This window comes from Ictidomys tridecemlineatus, chromosome 10, assembly GCF_052094955.1.
Source record: "Ictidomys tridecemlineatus isolate mIctTri1 chromosome 10, mIctTri1.hap1, whole genome shotgun sequence".
Lineage (NCBI taxonomy): Eukaryota > Metazoa > Chordata > Mammalia > Rodentia > Sciuridae > Ictidomys > Ictidomys tridecemlineatus.
In genome coordinates, this window is record NC_135486.1 from 49406344 (window position 1) to 49416294 (window position 9951).

A 9951-nucleotide genomic window follows, 5' to 3' on the forward strand; every position below is an offset into this window, starting at 1 on the left:
GAATTGTCTTTTTCCTGTGCTGAAGTTTTAAACGTAAACATTAAAGCATGTTTCGGCCTTGGTAATTCAAAAAGCAAAAGGGTGGTGCTGCATACTAATGTGCTTCCACAGCTGCTTAATTCGCACATCGTGACTCCCCACCCATTCTACAGCACTCTTTTCTGAGGGTGACGACTTCGGTGGAAGGTTTCTTAAAATTCAAGGTATGCAAGTTCAAGTTCCTGCCTGAAACACAGGTGGGGCTCACTATTCACCCTCAGCTTTAAAGGTCATCTCTGATTTCCTGCAGACCTTCCTCTAACCACCTCCTTTCAGCTCCCTGCCGCGGGCTTCGAGGAGCCGGCGGCGCCAGGCGCATTGTGAAGTGGCCAGAGCGTCACAGGCGATTGGGACCTCTCAAGATCCAAGGGTGGAGTTGGGTGTCCGCAGCGCCTCCTGGAGGCCGCGGGACGCTCACGCAGACACTGGGCGCGCTGGGAGGGAACATGGAGGGCTTCCGCCACTTCTCCCCGCGGCGCTACAGGAACCTCTGGGACACCTCGCCGCCGGCCGCAGAGAGTAGGTCCCCCATGCGGCTGGATGGGCCCGAATCCAAACCGGCCTCGGGCCCCTGGGGCTGTACGTCGGATTCGCGGAGTGAGGCGGCAGAGTCGCAGCTGCCTCCCGGGTGTTCGTTCACGCCGCGGCCTCGCAGGCGCTGGTACAACACCTCGCCGCTGGAAAGCCGCAGCCTGACTCGCTTGACCCGGAGGCCCCCAGACCGCGTCCGGAAGCACCGATTGGGCAGCCGACGCCTAGAAGAAGCCTGGGGGGAGGACGGGACCAAGCCCCGTTCGGCCTGGCAGCAGCAGCTCCATCTGCAACCCCAACAGACTCAGTCCTGCCAACGCTGTTCTTCCATCCAGACAGATTCGCCCCCGCGGTACCCCGGGGGAGCTTCCAATCCCCCGAGTGTGGCTTCTGGGGTAGGGAAAGCACCGAGTGAAGACCAGTGGGCAGTGCCGATCTGCAGCCATGTAGGTCGCTGGTCCTCTTCCTCTTTACACACAGACAAGTCCTCCGTACCTTCCCAAGAGTTAAGGACCCAGTCGGCCTGTTTGTACACCCAGCAAAGAGACTGTAACGATTTGATGGAGTCCTTAGCCAGTCAGTATCCCCAGCCCATGGTCTCCAGCAAAGACCCGCAGAACCAGATTCTCAAGTGCAAGCTGGAAGAGACGGTGATGTCCTCGAGGGACCAGAAGATCGTGTCCCTAGTGCTAAACCGGCTCCAGAAAGCCCAAAGAATGCGGGAGCTGCAGCAACAGGCGGCAGTCGCTTGGGAGGAGCTGAAGCGCTCAGACCAAAAGGTCCAGATGACCCTGGAGAAAGAGCGCCGGCTGCTGCTGCAGCAGAGTCAAGAGCAGTGGCAGCAACGGAAGGAGCGCAAGGGTCGCCGAGGCCGCGAACATCACTGCCGGCGGCGGGACGGCCACTCGAAGAACGCGATCCAGGAGGAGAGTTGGTGGGAGTCCCAACTGCAGGACCCCGAGAACCAGCGTCTAGCGAGGATGGAGAGGGCGCGCATGGAGGCCGAGCACCGCAAGCAGTGCCAAGCTCAGCGCCTGCGAGAGCAGGAGAGGTTACTGCAGAGCTTGCGGGAACTGAACAACCTGCAGCTGCGGAAGAGGCTGGAGGAGGCCTGTCACAAAAGGCAGTTGCACTCGATGGACACCAAGAAGGTCCAGGAGACCAACCTGAGCTCCCTCGTCAATTATCAGGCCCGCAAGGTGCTCATGGACTGCCAAGCCAAGGCCGAGGAGCTCCTCAGAAAGCTGTCGCTGGAGCAGAATTCCATGCGGTCCCAAGAGATCCACCAGGGCCTGCTGAAGGGGCAGTACCGACAGCTGAAGGAGAAGGCCCAGAAGGAGGAAGGGCAGTTCCAACAGGTCAAGTGTCACGCCGTAGAGTCGGAGGAGCAGAGGCAGATGCACAAGAGGATCTTATTGGAGCTAGCCGAGCAGAAGAGCCAGCAGGAGAGGAGTCACGCACACAGGACCCCCAGGGACAAGGCACAGCGCCTCCGGGAGCTCAACATCCTGCGGGAGAAGAATCATCACATTCTGAAGCTGAAAGCCGAAAAAGAGGAAAAGTGCCACATTGAGGGCATCAAGGAAGCCATTAAGAAAAAGGAGCAGAAAATGGAGCAGTTCTCCCGCGGGAAAGATCCCACCTTGTCAGAGTTTCAGAAGGGCTCTCTCACCTCCAGGAGAGAGAACGGCAGAGGGCTTCCCATCAGCTGCTTTGACCAGAGGACATCAGAGGCCCAGCTGTGTGCCCATCAGCCGAGAGGGGGCTATTGAGAACTGAGGACAAAAAGCTTCAGCCCCAGCAGCCAGAGAGAGATGTGGCCAAGCGATTCGGGTTTATAATCTGATTATAATTATTGATTTTTAAAAGTATATAAAATAGCTGCAATTTCCTCTCATGAACTAGTTTATTGATTCACTTGGGTGGTTTAGAGGGTTGGGGAGAGAAATTTGGGGCTGTGAAGAAAATTGCTTGGCTTTGTAAATTTTTATTTGAAGAGAAAATATTCATGTAGCTCTCAAAAAAATCTTAGAGGCAGACATTAGGCATAGCCTCCAGGAACCAGAGAATAATCTACATGTGGGGATACAGTTTGTGCCATGTATAAGTCTTTTCCTATCCCAGAACTTCCAAAAGAATAAAGTGTGAATGACCAGTCATAATTAAAATCTCCAAGAAAAAAAAAGTGGGGTAGGAGAATTTCTGTGAATAAGTAGATCTGGGAATCTTGGATATTAAGTCCCCTCTTGAGAGTTTATAGTGCACTTTAAATTTTTAAAGGCTCTGAAAAGACTTGCAGTAATGAAACATTTGCTTAATTAGTGTTTTGTAACAAACTATGGACACCCCCCCCCACACACACACACACTCCATGGGTCATTCCGTGGAATGTATTTTGTAGAATGTTCTATAAACTCTAATTCCTCCCATTTTGAGGACTGCTTTGGCCGTCCCTCCCTGTGCTCCTGAACCTGATTATAATTCCAGCATAGTGTCTTGACTGTCCCATTTGAGAGATCACTGGAATATATTTGGTCTGATTTTGTTGTTGTTTCTATCCAGTCTTATGCAACAAAATTCTATTGGAATCCTCCTTTTCCCCTCTATTTCTCCTCTGCTTCTTTTGAAGGAGGTATGTGATGTCATTTCCATCTACCCACATTGTGTTTAATTAACTTAACTAGGCTCTGAATGACTGACTAAGCATGACTCAGTAACATGACATTTTTAAAATAAGGAGCCAGCAGCTAAATAGAAATTAACCCATGCGCATCTCAAAGTCTCCATTGAAAAGCTCTGAATGTTTTTTCTTCAGAAAGACTCTAAGGTAACATTTGTTTTGAGGGAAGGAGAAGAAGGATGAAGGGGAAACAGAGAGAGACAGACAGGGACAGAATTAATAAGCCCCAGAAGAATTATTTTGTTTTATTAGTATTTTTTTTATACCTGGAATTGAACCCAGGGTGCTTATCCACTGAGCTACATCCCCAGCCCATTTTATTTGTTTGTTTATTTATTAGAGACAGTATCTTGCTAAGTTCCTTAGGGCCTCACTAAGTGGCTGAGGCTGACTTTGAACTTATGATCCTCCTGCCTCACTCAGCCTCCTGAGCTACTGGGATTATAGGTATGTATCATGGTGCCGGTTTATTAGTAATATTGAAATTACTAATATTAATTAGTTTTAATATTCGATTTAATATTAAAGTTCACCTGACAAGGGACTTTGTGCAGAGATCAATGTGTGTTGTCTACTTTTTCCACCTAGCTACTGGAAACCAGGTCATCTTCTCCATTATGTTTTCTTTCTCTACCTTAAGTCTCCACTCCCTGATGCTCCCCCCCACAAAGAGGCTTGCTGTAGAGCCCTCATTCCTTTGCTCAGAAATGTTCAGGGAGTCCCCTGCTAAAAAATGTGAGGGTTCATACATCATGCCTCAAACCCCAACCTTATTTTCTTCTACTTGCTCAGAGTAGTCAATTCCATCATCTAGAGAAGTATTGCATGCAATCCAGGTAGTCTAGGGTTAATGCTTAATATATTTCAGACAGACCTGGGCATGAATCCTAGTGCTCCCTCCATACAATTATGTGATATTTGGAAAGTTGCTTCCCTGAACCTCAGTTTCCTCATCTGTAACGTGGGAAATAATTCATACTTCAATGGCACATTCCAAGGAATGATTAAATAACATAATAAGATATTTGGCATAATGCCCAGATTCTAATAATACCAGATAAATATAATGGTGGATTTTATTATTCATAATACTGACCTTGTACCTTTGTCATTTTATTCTCCCCATCTTGATGCCTTTTCACCAGCTTCCTTGTTCCACCATATCCAAGCCTGTTTTTTTGTTTTTGTTTTTGTTTTTTTCCTGAGCTTAGTTCACATTCTGTTGCTTTTGTGAAATGTGAGACCTTTCCAGACACCCCCTCTTGAGTATCTCTCTGACAAACTGTATGTCTCATGAACACTTAATAGTTACTGCTTTGTGTAGCATATGCATTTTGCAATCTACATCTTGGTTTCCTAACTAGACTGCAAGCAATCTGAGGCTAGAGTCATTGTCTGGGACTTCTTTACATTTATGCATAACATGGGGTGGTCAATATACAGTCAAAAGCCTCTCATGGGGCTATTTTGAATCCACATACACATCTCATGATTTTTATCCTATATTTTCATCTCTTTGCTCCAAGAGACTTACATACTTTTGTCCAGTCCTCTGTGAATGTTACTGACAGAAATGATTTGTACAAACTAACACTGACAGAAGCAGAGTAGGCTTTTCCCTATCCTTCCCTTAAATACGACAAGAAACATGAACACAGTATATGAAAGGTGAGGATAAATCAGAATGACTGGAGACCTCAGGACTTAAGGAATCACACAGTAGTACATTTCCTACGTTTTCTTTTTGCTTCACATATCCTCAACCCGAAGCTAAAGAAACTGATAACCCCCAAACACCAAGTACAGACTAAGTCCCAATTCAAGCCTAATCTTTCCAGCCAAAACACTTGGGAAGGGCAACCTAACAAGGCAGAAATATTTTAGATGATAATCACTCTACTCCAGCCAAACACCACAGAAAAACCTGTGACCTCATCCTTACCCAAGCCAGCAAAGACCCAGCCAGGAGTCTAGATTTCTACCCTCACCAGGTTGTAACAGAAGCTCCCTTCTCCTTCCTAGCAATGTCAGCAGAGACCACACAAAGCCTAGATTCTCAACCACTAGCTCCATAGACACTTCCCCAAACTCCTGCAGGGTGTCACAGGAAGCCTAGTGAAAAGTTAAAAGTTTTATTAGCATCACTACCCAAGTTGTCTAGGTTTCAACTGAAAATCCCTCCACCAAGAACCAAGAATATCTCAAATGGAATAAAAAAGAATCCATAAATGCTAACAGAAGAACAAGAAATGTTAGAATTACCTAAAAAACATTTCAAAACATCCTTAGTAAAAAAGAAAATGTAACAAGTAATTGTGAACATACTTAAATCAAAAAAGACAGTCTCAGTAATGAAGCAAAATGTATAAAGAGCTGCCAAATGGCAAATATGGAACTGGAAAATATAATTTTGGGTTGACTTTACAACAGAGTAGGAAACAAGAAAGAATGTGATTGGAAGATAAAACAAAAAAAAAATCTGATCTGAGAAACAATAAATTATTGGAAAAAAAACAGCAGAGCCTCTTGGACCTGTGGGACTATAGCAAGAGATCTAACATTAATGGCACGGGAATCCCAGAAGGAAAGTAGGAAAAGGACAAGGATGGAAAAATCCTCAAGGAAATAATGACAAATTCAGTAAGGAAGTTAAGCAAACCCCCAAAAGGGTAAACCGTAAATTCAATGGATAATTCATAAAGAGTAATCCATAGAAATTCATGATATACCATAGTCAAAGTTCTAAAACTAAAGACAAGGGAAAATTTTCTTGATCAACACAATAAAAATATAAGCCATGGACTGAATTTTTTTTTCAAAAAGTGGCTATATTAATATCAGAGAAGTATTCAAAGAAAACTACCAGAGGCAAAGGAATGTAAACTTTATGATTCAATCTATCAAGAAGACATAGCAATTCTAAACATGTATATATCAAACAATAGAGTTACAAAATGCAAGAAGCAATAACTAACAGAACTGAAATGAGAAATAGACGAATCATCCATTTGAACAGTTGGAGACTTCAATATCCCCTCTCAACAACTGATACCCCTACTAAACAAAATTAAGAAACATACAACTTAAGAATGCTCACCAACCAACAGGGTAGGTTCTATTCAACATTTATAGATGTATCCAACAACAGCAGAATATGCATTTTTCCCCCAGTCTTCATGGAATACATTCTAAGCTAGAACATATCTTGTGCCCTATATCAAACTCTTCAAATTTGAAAGAATTGAAATCGTACAAAACAATATAATCAAATTATAAATCAATAATGGAATGATAACAGGAAAACCTTCAACACATGAAAACTAAACAGAACCCTTCTATGTAATCCATAAGTCAAAGAGGAAGTCTCAAGGGAAATTTAAAGATGCATTGCACTGCAGAGTACAGTGGTGCACAGCTGTAATCCCCGAGGCACAGGAGGCTGAGACAGGAGGATCTTGAGTTCAAAGCCAGCTTCAGCAACAGTACTAAGCAACTCATGAGACCCTGTCTCAAAATACCAAATAGGGCTGGGGATGTGGCTCAGTGGTTGAGTGCCTCTGAGTTCAATCCCTAGTACATATATACATACATATATATATATATATACATACATATATATATATATATATCACTGAATGGAAATAAAATGTGCAATATATGAGACATGGCTAAAACCATAGCAAGAGGAAAAATTATAGCATTAGCTACATACATTAGAAAAGAGGAAAAGTGTCAATTCAAAAATCCATGCTCCCACCTCAAGAACCTGGAAAAGAATAAATCCAAAACAAGCAGAAGAAAACAATAAGGACTAAAAATTAAAGTGAAAACAAAAATCAATAGAGAAAACTCTGTGAAACAAAGACCTTGTTCTTAGAAAATTTTGATTAAATTGACAAACCTCTAGCAAAACTGACAAAAAAGATGACTCAAATTACCAATATATAATATGTATTCATGAATGAATGAATCAGGTATATTATTACAGAATCCTCAGACCAAAAAAAAAAAAAAAGAATAAGGACTCAGGAGGATTTTAAATTCAAAGCCAGCCTCAGCCTCAGTCTTATAGAAGCCCTAAGCAACTTAGTGAGACCCTGTCTCTAAATAAAAAAATTTAAAAAGGGCTGGGAACGGAGGGGTGGGCTGGAGTGTGGGGGAGGATTGAGGATGTGGCTCAGTGGCTAAACACCCTTGGGTTTACTCCCTGGTACAAATATATATATATACATAAACACTGTGAACAACTTTACACACACAAATTTGACAACCTAGAAGAATTAACCAACTCTGAAAAAAAAAACCGAATTCTCACAACTTACCCATTATAAAATAGATCATTTAAATAGCCCCATAACTGTAGTAAGATTAAGTTCATAATTGTAAGCCCACTCCATAAAATCTCCAACCCAGATAGTTTTGCTCAAGAATTTCACAAACTCTTAAAGGAGGATTAATACCAATTTTACACAGCCTTTTCCTGAGTAAGGAACACTTTCAAATTCATGTTATAAAGCTAGTATTATCCTAGTACCAAACCAAAGGTAAAGACAGCATGAAATAAAGAGAAACCAGACAAGTGTCCTTCATGAATGTAGGCATAAAAATCCTCAATAAATGTTAGCAAACCACATTCAGCAATATGTTAAAAACAATTATACACCACAACCAAATGGGGTTTATTCCAAGAAGCCAGGTGGATTCAATATTCTAAAATCAATCACACTGTTAATGACGTTATATTAACAGGCTAAAAAAGAAAAATCACATGAGCATATCACTTGACACCCATTCATAAATAATACTTTCAGAAAAATGGAAATAGAAGACAAATTCTTTAACTTGATAAAGAGCATCAACAAAAATCCTACAGCTAACTTCATCATAGTGAGAGCCAAAATGTTTTTCCTCAAACCCAGAAACAAAGCAAGTATTTTTACCACTCTTATTCAACAGTGCTGGGAGGCAAAATAATAATAATAATAAATACAGATGGACAGGAAGAAATAAGCCTATTCTTCTTTGATAGAAATATAATTTTTGTAGAAAATCCAAGAAATCGACATACATACTCTAGAAATAATGATTTCAGTAAGAGAAAGAGGATACAAGATCAATATACAAAAATCAATAGTATTTCTATGTACTATTGATAAATACATGTCACTAAAATTTTAAAAACACCATACTGTTTATAATATCTAGAAAAAAATATCTAGATGTTAATCTAACAAAACATGCATAAGACTTTTCTGGTGAAATAGAAGTAAAACTAAATAAATGGAGAGACATGCTGCTCATGGATTAGAAGGATCAACATAATAAAACTCAATTCTCCCCAAACCGAGATACAGATTTATTATAATTCCTATCAAAATCCCAGCCAGATTTTTTTTGTAGCTGCAGACAAGATTATTCTAAAATTTATCCAGAAAGACAAAAGAACTAGAATAGCTAAAATGATTTCAAAAAAGAAAAGAGGGTGGAATTGGTCTATTCGATGTCCTGACTTACTAGACAGCTACAGTAATCAAGATGGTGTGGTTTTGATAAAGGACCAGACGCCTACGTCAAAGGAATGTAAAAGGAGAGTCAAAAACAGAGACACAGAAATGGGTCTGACTATAATTTTTGGCAAAGATGCAAAAGCAATTCAACAGAGAAGGATGAATCTTGCAACAAATAATGCTGGAGCAAGTAGATGTGGGGGTTGATGAAAGAAATTGAGTCTAAGTCTCCCATCTTATACAAAAATTAGCTGAGAGGTTGGGGATGTGGCTCAAGTGGTAACGCGCTCGCCTGGCATGCACAGGGCACTGGGTTCGATCCTCAGCACCACATAAAAATAATATAAAGATGTTGTGTCCACCGAAAAACTGAAAAATAAATATTAAAAAATTTCTCTCTCTCTCTTTTAAAAAAAATTAGCTGAAAATGGATCCTAGACTTAAATGTAAATTGTGATATTATAAAACTTTCAGGAGAAAATCTTCAGGATCTAGGGGCAGGGAGTTCTTAAGCTTGATGCCAAAAGCACAATCCATAAAGGAAAGATTGATAAAGTGGACTTGACTAAAATTAAAATCTTCGCTCTGTGAAGGAGTCTGTTAAGAGGATGGGATGACAAGCTACAGAGCAGGAAGATGCAAATTGAAACCATAATGAGATATCATTATTCACCTACCAAAATGACTAAAATAAGAAAGAGTGACAACACCAAATGCTGGCAAGGATGCAGAGAAACTCATCACTCGTATGTTGCTGCTGGGAAAATAAAATGGCGTAAGCACTCTGAAAAGCCATGTATAAAAGTGACACCACCCAGTAGTTGAACTTGTAGAATTTTTATATTGAGAAATTTATATTGATTCATGTTGAAACAAAAACCTGCACATGAATGTTTATAACTGCTTTATTCACAATAGCCTGAAAACAAGGTTAACTTAGATGTCCTTACATTGATGAAAGATTAAACAAACTGTGGTACAGCCTGACCACAGAATACTACACAACAATGAAAAGAACCCAACTATTGTCACACACAATGATTTGGATGAATCTCCAGGGAATTATGCAGAGTGAAAAAAAATTGAATCCTGAGGGATTACACAGTGTGCAGTTCTGTTTAAATATAGCATTATTGCAATGACAAAATTGTAGAAATGGAGAACATATTACAGACTATTAGGGACTACTGGTGG

General features: G+C 41.3%; 1 protein-coding gene across 1 annotated transcript; it reads left to right on the forward strand.

Annotated features, from left to right (window-relative positions):
• Window positions 1–440: 440 nt before the first annotated feature.
• Window positions 441–3807, forward strand: Ccdc185 (coiled-coil domain containing 185). Its single transcript, XM_005326585.4, has one exon. It carries the CDS (start codon window positions 486–488, stop codon window positions 2340–2342), a length of 1857 nt encoding a protein of 618 aa, XP_005326642.2. The 5' UTR covers window positions 441–485; the 3' UTR covers window positions 2343–3807.
• Window positions 3808–9951: the final 6144 nt, after the last annotated feature.